We start from the raw sequence: 14,633 nt of genomic DNA on the forward strand, positions 1-14,633 counted from the left end.
TAGTTCTTTTTCTGGAGCTGCATGAAAAGAGAACAGTGATTGACAGTGGTGGTTTAATGCTCTTGAAGAGAATAATATTAGCATTATGTTCATCTATATCGTAGATATAGAATACGCTGCATTAGCAACTGTTGCTAATTACTGCAATACGTCAGCATGTATGCAGTGTTGAAAAGGTTCCATACTAGCGAAATGACAGATGCGGCCTGCAACATGTGTCATGCCTACTTTAGCATTCTTAACTGTGAAAAGTGTCTAAGGCTCTGCACTGTAAAAACGACAACTCAAAATTGTTCACCTTACTAAGATTTTTGCATTCACTGACAATAAAATTGCTAGTTGGAACTTGAACTATCTGTTGTAAGCCACTTGAACTCACTTTCAGACGTTTCTGAGGAAAAGTTCATCTTATTTTATAAATTGAGTTGAGTTTATTTTGAAGTTGTAGTTGACACCCAGTTAGAGTGAGTTCAACTTATCTGCGCATGCTCATTTGAAATTTGTCATGGCAACCGGCTGCGATGGGGTTTCCAAGGATTTTCCCAGGAGCTCCCTGCGAAAGTTTGCGTCCACCACGATGCCAGCGGTAACTTTCCCTGACGTCTTTGTCGAAGAGAAACATTCCTTTTAACGGTAAGCTAATCGTATGAATATGTATATGTATATGCATTTGATATTTGTATTACATTTCATTGTGGGAAACAAAAGCGATAAATCATAACCAGGCGAGGCGTTTATGGCAATACAAAATCCCCCACTAGCTAATCGGTTAGAAGCTAGCTTATTTTGAACAGCTAAGCTCAATATAATTATTGTCCACATATTAATTGAAAGATTTGTGTTGCCGTTATGTTTGTTATTCACGATGAATGATGGCATTGTTTTATGCACGTCTGCTTTGCTCATTGACATTAAACTTAAGTCCGTTAACGCGCCGGCGCGTTTTGTAGGATTTTTTTTCACATTGCAGCAAAACAGACTTAAAATACTCCGTCATTTTTTGTCATAGAGACATAAGTAATATATCAATTGAATCTATAGAATATCTTTTATTTGTATGAAAAGAGACATGTCAGATTTCGAAGTTTTTAAGTAATGATTTTGATAATTCAGATTTGACATCACAGGAATAAATTACATTTTGAAATATATTCAAATAAGATTTTAAATTGTAATACTATTTCACAATATTACAAGTTTTACTGTATTTTTTATTAAAATAAATTCAGCTTTGGTGAGCATGAGCTCTTTATAAAACATTTTTTGTTCCTTTTTGCTTTTTTTGTTTCAGTTTGAGTCAAACTGAAAAAATAAAACCAAAGTTTTCCTTAGGTAATGTGTTCTGTAATCTTGTTAAAATGGATTTCATAAAAGTGGTATCGAAAAAAGTATCGTTAGGAACCGGTATCGAAACTGAGGTATCGAAATTGGCACCGGATTGAAAGATTTTGAACAATAACCAGCCCTACCTTTGTGTGTTTTAGCCCTGAAGCTCAACAGCATTAACATAAACGGTTGCGAAGTATGTGTTCATTTTCTCCTCTTATTTTTGTGCTAGGTTTTCTATGAAGTGTCTCTTCTGCAGCTTTGCCAGCGCCAGTCAAGAGCGTCTGCTTAGGCACCATCGGCTCAAGCACAGAAGAGGAGCTTACTGGCCGTGTGTTTACAGTGACTGTGTATGTACTTTTAAAACACCTGGTGCCTTAAAGTCACATTTGACCAGATCACATTGTCAGACAGCCAAAATACAAGATAAATTCACCTTTTTTTGTGATCTATGTGAATTCCGGGAAATCTGCACGCAGCAGTCTTTCTTCACACACCTTGGACACCATTTAAAAAAACATGAGACTGTGTGTTGCCCCTTCTTGAGATGTAGTTTTAAAACAAACAATCTAAAGACTTTTAGTTCACACAAAAGTAGGAAACACAAGCATGGTGATATCAGAACCTGTTTAAGAGCAGACTTAGAAAATGAACCTGTGTCCATTGAGACAGATTCCTCTGACCAACCATTAGGTATCTGTAATGAGGAAGATACACTTCCAAGTAGTTCTGGAAATTCAGATGTCCAAGAAAAGGAGGAGTATGTAGATGCTGAGACTCTTGAACACAGGGCTGCTGGATTTTTTCTACGTATGCAAACTGAATTGCATGTTAGTAGACACGCTGTACAGAAAATAGTTGAGGGGTTTAATGACATTTTACATCTTTCAGAATCTCACTCTCAACAAGGTTTCAAAGCAGTGCTTGCAGAACATGGCATTGAATTAGATGATAGTGTTCTCCATAAGATTGATGCTGTCTTGGAAACAAATCCATTAATTGTAAGCACTCAAGGAAAGGGTGCATTGGCCACTGATCACAGGAGAAATCTTTTTTTTAAAGATAAGTTCCCTGTAATTCAGCCTACTGAGTATACATATAAAATAACCCATAAACAAACATTTGTTTATGTTTCAATCATCCAGGTTCTTGGAACTTTGTTGAGACAGCCAGATTTTGTGGAGAAGTTGGTGTTTAGTCAGGGGGACAACCCAGGTCAATTTTGCTCTTTTCGAGATGGACAGTACTACAAAGACAATGGTCTTCTGGGTGTGCAAGATGCAAGTATCTCTATAGGACTTTACATAGATGACCTGGAACTATGTAATCCTTTGGGGTCCTCAAAAAAAATCCATAAAATTACTGCTGTCTATTGGATTTTGTTGAATTTACCAAGCAAGTTTCGCTCTACTCTCCCCCTAATTCAACTGGCTTGTCTTGGAAAAACTGTCGATGTCAGACAATTTGGGTATGATGCCTTTCTTTATCCTTTGATTAAGGATCTTGGATTTCTTGAAAAGATAGGAGTGTATATTGAGGCTCTAGATACGTTTGTAAAGGGAACAGTGTTCTGTGTCTGTGCTGATAACCTTGGTGCACATAGCTTAGCAGGTTTTCAGGAAGCTTTTAATGTCGAAAAATTCTGCAGATTTTGTTGCATCAGTCGAGACCAAATTGGAAATTGTGAACCAAGGAACTTTCCACTGAGAACTGTGACGCAACACGATTCTTTTGTGGAACAACTCAAGTTGACTGATAAGCCTAAGCCATGTGTGAATGGAGTTAAATCATCCTGTGCTTTAAGTAAGTTGTCTTTCTTCCACCCAGTTACTGGATTTCCCCCTGATCTTTTGCATGATCTATTTGAAGGTGTTGTCGCAGTGGAGTTAAGTTTGTGTTTGAAAGAATTGATTAGAAAAGGTTTCATTACATTCGATGGACTGAATAACCGCATAAAACAGTTTCCATACAAATTCTCTGATTTGGTCAACAAGCCACAGGCAATTACAAAGACGAGCCTTGCATCTGGAAAGGTAAACGGTAACGGACATGAAAACTGGGCACTTTTACGTATGCTACCTCTCTTGATTGGGAGCTATATACCTGAACAAGAGCAGTCATGGGAAATTTTAATGGACCTTAAAGAGATTGTGGAGATTACGGTGTCTACTACATTATCAGAGGGAACATTATGTTACTTAGGGAATAAATTGGCTGACCATCGACAGTTACTCACTGACACCTTTCCTGAATTTAAGTTGAAACCAAAACATCACTTCATTGATCACTATGTGCATCTCACACGGTGCTTTGGGCCATTAGTGGATCTGTGGACGTTTAGATTTGAGTCTAAGCATAGTTTTTTCAAACAGGCAATTAATGATGCTCACTGTTTTAAGAATGTACTACTCACCCTTTCCACTAAGCATCAACAGCTCATGGCATATCTTCTTGACACACAGCAATTGTTCAAGCCAAAATTGCATGTTGGTAGTGTAGATAGAGTGAAAATATCATCTTTAGATGAAAAGCTCAGGACAGTACTAGAAAAGAAGTACCCAAATGAAGATGATGTGTCTCTTGCCAAAGAAGTACATTTGTATGGGACCCAGTATGTGAGGGACATGATAGTGTCTGCGGGTGAATGCAGTGGACTGCCAGAGTTCTTTAGAATACTACACATATTGGTGGACAAGTGGTGGAAAGTGTATTTTGTCACCACAAGGTTATCATCTTGGTACATGGAACATTATCGGTCTTACCAACTCATTGATAACTGTCACTCAGATTTAGAGATCCTGGATCCAGAGACTTTGAACGACTACCACCCATTGGCTGCATATCAAGTTGCTAGAACTTTGATGGTGACCCCAAGGGCTTGGCTACTGCAGTAAATTGAAATGGTAAGCACCTTTCTGTTTGTATGTTTTCATAATTTTAAAGTTTAAAGTTAATGACTTGATTTTAAGTGTTCAAGGTACAGTCATGGCCAAAAGTATTGGCATCCCTCCGGATGTGTTGGTTTTCGAGCAAAATTCACAAACTTTTGAAGGTGGTTTTATGTAATAACAAACCAGGATATTTTCAATAGCTCAACAGAACTGAAACAACAAAAATTGGTTTCCTCAAATTCAACACAAAATATCACCAAAATACTACGGGAAGTGAATACTGAATGGTCAAAAGTATTGGCACTCAAAATAACTGTCTTTTGTAGTGATACAAGCACACTTTTCATTGTTAAAATCCACAGCTAAGGTTATGGATAGTCAGACGTCAGCTGTGGTAGCATTCCTGAGTATTATAAGCCCATTTGTAAAGGATAATAAATGCGATTCTACTTGAAGAAAACCTCATACTGTCCATATAAACCAACAGAGATGTATAGTGAGTAAACTGGAGATTTTTGTCCATTAGAAATGGGCTGATATTTTTCAAGGGTGGTACCACAGCTGACGTCTGACTACCCATAACCTTAGCACTGGATTTTAACAATGAAAAGTGTGCTTTTATCACAGCAAAAGACACTTGTTGTGAAGGGTGCCAATACTTTCGACCATGCATTCACTTTCGATCATGTATTCACTTCCCGCAGTATTTTGGTGATATATTCTGTTACATTTGGGGAAACCAATTGTTGTTTCAGTTGTGTTGAGCTATTGAAAATATCCCGGTTTGGTTATTTTATCAAAAAACCTTCAAAAGTGTGTGAATTTTGCTTAAAAACCAACAATTCTTTAGTGAATTTGCACCAATACTTTTGGCCATGACTGTATATGGCTTCAGTTTAAAGTGTCATGCAAATATCTGTTCTTCTTTTGTCCTTACAGGCTTTGTTGCTTCTGGTCCACATAAATCCCAAACTCGTCCGTAAGATTCGGCTGACCAAAGTTCCTGAAACTTTAGAGGAACTGTACAATGAACTGCGTCACAAACTTGAACTTGTGGGTGAATTCTGTATACAGTATGAAGACTCAGACTTTGGCCAGGCAGTTTGCAACCTGATTGACATAGCAGAGTTGCCTTCAGAAAAGGCTGTCTTGCATATTCTGTGGAGCAATGAGGACATGCCATCACCACCACCTCCAACACCAACTCGGTCATCCTCCATCTCTTCCCTTGACACAGCCATCATTGGATCTCCAGACTCAATCCACAGCTTATCTTCAGTTGTGCGGACATATAGGAGGAACGTTTCACAGTGGCCCACTCCGTTCCCAGTACCACAATTCTCATATGATGTTGAACTGATACTCCGCAAGGGGAATGACACATTTGAAATATCAGGGAAGGGTTTACATGTAACCAGAGATGTGAAAAAAGAGATTCTGGACAAGCTGGCACAAGAAATATTTTCTGTGAAAGCCTACCCTGAAAAACATGAGTTCGATTCTGTTGCCGCTGAACTTGTCAACAAACATCCCTGCCTCAAAGAGCCTGGTGGTGGTACTGGATATGCGGGATGGACAACCAGCATAAAGTACAAGATGGGGAACTACAGATCAAAACTACGTCAAGCTGGATGTAATGAGGTTGGTGTCAACAGGAGATCAAGAAGGGAGGAGGCAGATGATCATGGTGTCAACAGGCGAAGAAGAGATGATGATGATGGGGATGGTGGTCCGGAGGGAAGGTTTTCCTTGAAAAAACCAAAACGAGGTGAGGTCAACCATGTACCAGATCATCCTGAAAGCCACACTGAGGATGACTTGGAAGACCTGAGGTCTTCCCTGGTTGAAGCCATGAAGAAGAAAAACAAGGACATGGAGTTCATCAGACAGAAGATGGACATCACATTCTCCCTTAGGAGAATGGAGATTGTGGAGATGGAGCCCATGGTCTCAGAGGTTCTAGAGAGGTGGCCCGGTCTATTTCTTGAAGAACAGGCAAGGCATCTTTTTTTTTTCTTGAACTTGGTGCATTTGTTTACATTTGTGTTATGTTTTTTTCATAATAGTGTATGTAGGTTCATTTGCATCATGGCTGAGAGTTTGCAGTCTTAATTATAATAATGAAATCACACTACCAGCTTGTTGTATTTGTATTGCATTTGTTTCGTTCAGATTTGTCAAGAGTTCACTCGTGTGACCACAAAGGACCTGATGGGAACATTTAAAGCTGCCCTTGAGATGTTCACCCCTCGTTTGCTGAAATTGTATCGTGCCAGGAAGGGCGCCTTTAGTCGAGAGATGGAAACCCTTTTGGAAATGCTTGACAAACAGGTTGTTATATTGACTACAAGGCCTTTTCTTCAGTTTGTCCACTAATATTTAAACCATTAAAGGGATAGTTCACCCAAAAATGAAAATTCTGTCAGTAATTACTCACCCTCATGTTGATACAACCATGTAAGTCTTTCTTTCATCTTCGGATCACAAATTAATATTTTTGTGATTAAATATGAGCGGTGGAATACTCCTCCATTGGCTTTAAGGGGGCCCAAACTTGTCCGTTCAGAAAGTCAGTGAAGAAAATGTTTAAATAGTCCATGCCACTACAGTGGCTCAACCGTACGTTTCTCAAGCGACGATAATACTTTTCGTGTGAAAAAAACAAACAAAAGAACGACTTTATTCAACTATTCATTTTCTCTCTTGTAGGCCTCTGACGTTAGTTCAGGAGAGCTCCATGATGCCTGCGCGAGAACTAAACTGACGACGGTCTTCTTCTACTACTACTTGTTACTGGCTGCTCACTCCTTAGGAGTATTACCGCCACCTAGTGTTCAAGATGAAGTGCTGGCATAGCCGGAAGCGCTAAACTTTGTTTACAAGCAGGTGAACGCGCGCGCTGTATGTAAGCTATTGAATTCGACATTGATCGTGCTTTTGGTCTCGCTCTAAGTAATTGTTTACAATGGTTAGAAAGTGTGCATTTCCTGGATGTCCGAATCGTGAAAAACTAACGAGTAAACGTAAAGGTGCCTTAACATTGCCACAAAATGAACGGCTTACCTTTCACCGTTTCCCATCAAATGATCGTGAGTGACTGAATCTATGGCTGCTGGCTGTTCAACGGGATGTTAATTTACCAATTAATTTCGTCAAGCACATGAAGTTGTGCAGTGAACATTTCTCTCCAGACGACTTCAAATCAGTTCAACAAAAAAGATTACTGAAATCAACAGCTGTGCCCAACTTGTTTATACAGACCAACAAGGTAAGTGGAAGCAGTATGTGGTAATTGTTAAAGTCATGATACACTCATTTAGTTTTGTCTTTATTTGTATATGGCTATATATTAAATAAAAAAAAAACATAATACATGATACAGTGAATCACGATCATTTGATGGGAAACGGTGAAAGGTAAGCCGTTCATTTTGTGGCAATGTTAAGTCTTAGTTTTTCAGGAAATGCACACTTTCTAACCATTGTAAACAATTACTTAGAGCGAGACCAAAAGCACGATCAATGTCGAATTCAATAGCTTACATACAGCGCGCGCGTTCACCTGCTTGTAAACAAAGTTTAGCGCTTCCGGCTATGCCAGCACTTCATCTTGAACACTAGGTGGCGGTAATACTCCTAAGGAGTGAGCAGCCAGTAACAAGTAGTAGTAGAAGAAGACCGTCGTCAGTTTAGTTCTCGCGCATGCATCATGGAGCTCTCGTGAACTAACGTCAGAGGCCTACAAGAGAGAAAATGAATAGTTGAATAAAGTCGTTCTTTTGTTTGTTTTTTTTCACACGAAAAGTAGTATCGTCGCTTGAGAAACGTACGGTTGAGTCACTGTAGTGGCATGGACTATTTAAACATTTTCTTCGCTGACTTTCTGGACGGACAAGTTTGGGCCCCCTTAAAGCCAATGGAGGAGTATTCCACCGCTCATATTTAATCACAAAAATATTAATTTGTGATCCGAAGATGAAAGAAAGACTTACATGGTTGTATCAACATGAGGGTGAGTAATTACTGACAGAATTTTCATTTTTGGGTGAACTATCCCTTTAATCAAGAAGGAACTACCAAGCTAGCACTCTGCACTTTTGATGTAATATAACTTCATTCTTTTTTTGCATCAGCTACATTGGTGAGCGAGTTCCATCTTGATTGACTATTTAATACAGTAATATTTAAAGTATACGTTCACGGTTTTGCACTTTGAGCCCCCTCTCTGGGTTGATGAAATAGAGTGTTTGACACCAGAATTTTGACTATTGGTCCCGTCTTGAGCTTTTGGCTGATTTAGAATCGGCCCTGCCATGCTTCATAATGGCTAGCTACATGCATTCACAAACCTGTCTTTAAATCAACCCTAAACGTTAGTTTTCAAAGATGTGCAACTTATCGATTGGTTAGTGGTATTCGTTGAGTGTTCGTCAAACACTCTATTTCATCCAAGATAACCCAGAAAGGGGGCTCAAAGTGCAAAATAGTGAACTTATCCTTACAAGACAAAAAGAAACACTAACAAACTAACAGAGCCTGCAATTATTTTATCTGCCTACATGTACAATTGTAGAGATGGGAATACAAATGGAACAAGCACAAGTGCACATGCACAAGTACATTTCACAGAGCTAAACAAAAGTATTTGTTTGTCTTTATATTCTTCCAAAACAGACATCTGACATCACAAGTCATCGCAGACAGGCAGCTGTGGAAGGTCTTCCCATATTTCTGCGGGAGAATACTGAGAAGCTTTTCTCTAGATGCCTGGTGAGTGCAGCTTGGAAGACCTTCAGCTTTTAGTAGTGTTGTATAGCAAAGAGGCCATACACAAATAGACATCACTCTTTATTGACTAGTTTTCTACAGGACATTGTTTCAGTGGTGTTTTTGTTTTGTCAGGCAACTGATGCAGATGACAAACAGATGAAAGGCATCAAGATGGGGGTCCTCACAGTGCTTGATGATGATAACGACGCAGTCATTAATATTGCCCTTGTGTTGGAGGAAACCATTGTCCTGAAAGACATCCCAGACACCCCGACTGCCCTTGCGTATCTTTTTGGCTTGCTTTATGCCCTCAACATGGAGTTCCCAAAAGACATCAGGTATACCTTTGAAACTATCCAGCACATTTTCATGGAAATGTCCACCGATTGCTCACAGCGTGTCCGGAGCTTCAAGACCAAGCTGTTAAACCAGTGATTCATTTTCCATGGGGAAGATTTATTTTATAATGTCTGTTCATTTATGTTTGGATATTTTGTAAGTCTACACATAGACCACCTTATAGTTTTTATATTGTTCCTTTATTTTGACTAAAAACAAATCTGTTATTTTTAGCTGTCATATAACTGTCACGAGACTATTGATTGTTTCTCAGTAGAAGCAAGCTTTGTTTCAGCATTGCCGTTATAGTCTGCATCTTTGCTGGTGTGGCAAGTGTCCATGGGGAAGATTTCTTTTATCATGTCTGTTCATTTATTATGTTTGTATATTTTGTAAGTCTTAACATAGACCACCTTAGTTTTTATGTTGTTCCATTTGATTTCCCCAACTTATCGACTTATGTGCCTTATTTGCTCTGTACACAAGTGCTATATTTGAATTTGTTTTTAAATTTAAAAACAAATGTTTTATGTGTATCTGTCATATTGCTGTCAAGAGACTACGGTATTGATTGTTCATTAGAAGCAAGCTGTGTTCCACCATTACTGTTATAGCCTGCATGTTTGCATTTTTGGCTAATTTCAAAGTTCAGAAAGTTCAGATAATTTGGCTTTTTCAGCTGGGGATTTAGACAATTCTGTTCTTAGGCACTATACAACTGTTTATCGGTAATCTTTGTCAATATTGCATTATTTGTAAGGTCTCAACAAGAGTCAGAAAGTAAAAAATAAAACTGCCCATATTATAGTACTGAAACCTGATGTATCTGATTTGGGCATAAGATTACTTGTTTACATTGTGGAATTGTAAAGCTGTTTGTGCCAAAGTCGTTCAAATAAACATGCATAAATTAACTGGTTTACTGTCAGTGGATGATTTAATGTGGGGGGTAATTTAAACTCAAAATAGTAAGTTATTACAGGGGATGGTAATCTGAACTCAAAATAGTAAGCTTTTACAGACTTGAAAGTTCCAGTAACTTGAATTTAAAAAACTTAGTTCTCAGAACTTGAAAAACTTAGCTGACGCAACTTAATAATTGTAGTTCTTCAAAACTTAAAAAATTAAGTTGATATCTTCAACTCAAAAATTCTGTGCAGTCGGTTGCCTTGAAAATTTGAGTTGAACTAACTTTTTCTTTTTTACAGTGTGAAGAACAAAGAGGTTGGTGTTTATTCTTCATTCATGTTAGAAAGATTCAAGATTTAGATGAAGAGAAATGGTATTTTTGTTTATCAATAAACCATAAACACCAAACTGTATCAAGTAAATGAACTTTCCAGAATATCTGACAGGGTTGTAAGCATAACTGAAGCAAAATCTGATTCGTAGTTACTGATAAAGTTGATTAGTTTCTTGTCCTCGAAGTCACTTCCTGGGTGTCACAATTTAAGAAATGAGAAATGACAGTTTTCCTTAAAATGAGGGAAATCATGTCATGTTTAACAGGGTTACACAGGTTACATATCTAAAAGTTGGTGTCAAAATATGAAAGTATCATATCTTTTAATGTTAATATCACATTAGAAAAGAGAGATTTGTCTATAATGTTTTAAAAATAATAAATGGAAGATCAGTGTACCTCATTCATGGAAACTTTCAGCCACATATAATTCATTTATATAAGCATTAAAGTGTTGGTAATATTTTATAGCAGCTGTCTGCTTTGTTACGTCAGGGTTCAGTTTTATGTCCTTTCACTTCATATTTCTCTCTTTAATTTATTTGAATTATTTTGATGTAATGAAAAGGACATCAAACATTGAGGACATTTTCTCTTTTTTTTCTTCCATTTTTAGATATGATTGAAGAGGAGGAGGAGAGTGAAGAACTGAGTGAAGTGGAGGAGGAACATCATGACAAACCTGGAGAAAAACCTTTGAGTCGCTCAAAGACTAAAAAGACATTTTTAAAGAAAAGAAGAACCAAGAAATCTTTCACCTGTACTCAGTGTGGAAAGAGTTTCACAACCAAACAAAATCTTGAGAATCACATGAGAGTTCATACGGGAGAGAGACCGTTCACATGTGATCAGTGCGGGACGTGTTTCAAACAAAAAATACATCTTAATCAACACATGAAAATCCACACTGGAGAAAAGCCATTTAAGTGTGATCAATGTGGGAAAGGTTTCACGAAATCATCAAGCCTTAAAGGACACATGAGGATCCACACCGGAGAGAAGCCGTTCATGTGATGGTGTGACAAGAGATTCTCACTCAAGTTATCTTCAGATACACATGGATCCACACTGAGAAAAGCCATTTCAGTCAATGTGGGAAGAGTTTCAGTCACACAACTTAAGAGTCACATGAAAATCCACACCGGAGAAAAGCTGTTTACATGTGATCAGTGTGAAAAGAGTTTCAGTCAATCAACACATCTTAAGACTCACATGAGAGTTCACACTGGAGTGAAGCCGTTCGCATGTGATCAATGCAGCAAAACATTTCTTCATTCATCAAACCTGAAGAAACACCTGACTGTTCATACGAAGGAGAAACCACATTCATGTTCTGTGTGTGGAAAGAGTTTCTCATGGCTGTCACATTTATATAGCCATGAGAAAATTCATACTGGTGTAAGAGATTATATGTGCTTTGAGTGTGAGAAAACTTTTACTACAGGTTGCAATTTAAAACTGCACCAGAGGATTCACACTGGAGAAAAACCTTACAAGTGTTCACACTGTGACGAGAGATTCAGTTTTTCAGCATCTCTGAAAAGACATGAGAGGATCCACACTGGAGAGAAGCCGCACACATGTGATCAGTGTGGAAAGAGTTTCACTGTAAAAAGCGACCTGAAGCGACACACGAAGATCCATTCAGCGGAGAAACCACATTACCACAGTCTGAAATCACAGTAAGTACTTATCTTTATGTGCTGAGAAACAAAGTTATTACAGCCTCATTGAGCGACAGGACAGTCTGTTGGTTTAGAAATGTGTTCCCTTTCAAACGCTACACTCTAAGCTGTGTGAACGTCTTTAGATGTGACCAGCTGTGAATATATGTGTAAAACACCGTCAGTGAAAGTAACCTATATTTAGCCTTGCGTGACATGCACACTATGTCCCCTCGTATAACTGGGGTCCCACATGGAAAAAACCTATATAAACATATATGTTTCAATATAGGTTTTGATATAGGTTTTACATATATGTGACATATATAAAATTGGCCGTTTTCCTATATTATATGTACATATATGTACATATATGCACACATAATATAGGAAAACGGCCAATTTTATATATGTCACATATATTAAAAACCTATATCAAACCTATATTGAAACATATATGTTTATTTAGGTTTTTTCCATGTGGGACCAATTTCACGTGTTCGTGTAGCGGTGTGTTTTCTGCGTTGTGTCGTAATCAAAGACAGACTGCGAAAAATCTTGCCATCAGGTCCTCACTTTATTCTGTATAACACAAATGGCAATATATGAGGACTTGTGCAGCATACAAACAGCGTGCGGCAGCAACGCACAACGCTGAGAAAGAGAGATATTAAAAGTAACTTAAGTAAAGAAAAATAATCAACGAAACATCTGAATGTACATCACAGAGGGGTTTTGGATTACAATCATACAAATATATCATGTGAATTCAGCTGTTACATGAAACATGGCCTTAATTGAATCACCGCAAAAACTTTGTGCGACCTACTGCTGTGATGTCTCATGCAGACTGGGAAGCAGCAAAGTGCGTCAACACCCCAAGTCAGCATGGCGGCAGGAAACCCCAAATATGGTCATGGCAAGTGGAATCACAAAATAATTGTCTAAATACATAACTGCTACATTCGCACATACATAAGTTCTTGCATAATTTTTTTCGTTAATTCTTAGTTTTTGCCTTGATAATAGAAAATATGAGCTAGGCATCATGTATGACAGTCAAAAATGAGATATGAGCTACAAAATGACCAGATCCTGCCATTAGCTATATAGAAGACATATCTTGTATGTATAGGGCATATATATGGATATGAAGAAGCAATACAGGAGACCTATATTTCCTGTATATGCACATATATGCACCTCAATTTTGCCTATATGTGGCATATATACACATATATGCAGTATATATATGCAGCATATATATAGCATATATGCAGTATATATGCGCATATATGCAGCATATATATAGCATATATGCAGTATATATGCAGCATATATATTATCATATATGTGCATATATGCAGCATATATGTACATATACACTGCATATAGGTTTCATATATGCGCATATATCCACATATAGGTTCTTTCCATGTGGGGACCGACTCATCACGCTCAGCAGCCTCATAATATCTAACACCAGCCCCATGGTTCAGTGAAATGTTTGCTGTTCTGTTGATTCCCATCAAACCGAACTATATGAGGCTTCTAACCGAACAAGTTAATCAAGAATGTTTGACGTTCAGTTTGAAATGACCATCTGTCAACTAATTCTCTTTAGTTATTAAAACTAAGTCAGCTTGTGCCGTATGTGATTGTTTAAAGATTACATGTCAAACCTGCATCATCTAGAGTTTTGTGACCAAACTAGTGATTTATAACACAAATCATCTTCATGACATTAAAATTGATCATAATCGAAATTAATCATAATTTCACATTTGCCTCTCATTTGAAATCTCACATGATTTAATGTTTCTTTTAGACCTGATGGACGTGAACAAGAAAGGAAAAACAGAAGGGAAAACATCTGTCCCCTGCCCTCAGAGTAAAAAACATTCACATGTAAACAAGGCTGAAGATTCACATGAGATTCACACTGGGAAGAAGTGGATCAGACTTTCTGTCTAAAATCTTTTAAGTTCAGGAGCTGAAGAAGAGGCCATAACACTCTTAAGAGAGAGATGAATCTGATATTATTTTAACTCATTCTTCATTGTTTTTCATAAGAACATCTTGTTTCTCTTCCACTTCTACTCTTCCATGCAAATGTAAGATATGCTTTCATGTAGTTTTGAAACTGAACACTTGCTTCTCTTCTTCTCTTGATGTGATTTGACTCTCTTATATAAGCCATAAAGAGAGAGATCTGTCTTATTCATTTTCACTTTTACTTGATTGATTAAACTCATTAATCCTTTTACCAACAATCATTGTTATTGTCTCTTTTCATTTTCTTCTGATTCTGCTTGAATACGTAATAATTTTAGTTCAGAAAGCCATGAAGTAGCCTTTTATGATTTCTTTTTCTTTCCATGTTTTATCTCTCTGTAGAGCT

At 37.7% G+C, this 14,633-nt stretch overlaps 2 protein-coding genes across 2 annotated transcripts; both read left to right on the forward strand.

Moving 5' to 3' along the window:
- The first annotated feature begins 523 nt into the window (after positions 1-523).
- Positions 524-10,228, forward strand: LOC125261893. Its single transcript, XM_048180467.1, has 7 exons — positions 524-633; positions 1,559-1,676; positions 4,114-4,229; positions 5,157-6,212; positions 6,390-6,548; positions 8,891-8,986; positions 9,119-10,228. Exons 3-7 carry the CDS (start codon positions 4,227-4,229, stop codon positions 9,419-9,421), a joined length of 1,617 nt encoding a protein of 538 aa, XP_048036424.1. The 5' UTR covers positions 524-633; positions 1,559-1,676; positions 4,114-4,226; the 3' UTR covers positions 9,422-10,228.
- Positions 10,229-11,691: 1,463 nt separating this feature from the next.
- LOC125261894 (zinc finger protein 383-like) lies at positions 11,692-14,146 on the forward strand. The gene is made up of 2 exons (XM_048180469.1): positions 11,692-12,250; positions 14,061-14,146. The coding sequence occupies exons 1-2, from the start codon at positions 11,697-11,699 to the stop codon at positions 14,125-14,127; spliced, it is 621 nt and encodes a 206-aa protein (XP_048036426.1). The 5' UTR covers positions 11,692-11,696; the 3' UTR covers positions 14,128-14,146.
- Positions 14,147-14,633: the final 487 nt, after the last annotated feature.

Source organism: Megalobrama amblycephala, unplaced genomic scaffold (genome assembly GCF_018812025.1).
Source record: "Megalobrama amblycephala isolate DHTTF-2021 unplaced genomic scaffold, ASM1881202v1 scaffold521, whole genome shotgun sequence".
Lineage (NCBI taxonomy): Eukaryota > Metazoa > Chordata > Actinopteri > Cypriniformes > Xenocyprididae > Megalobrama > Megalobrama amblycephala.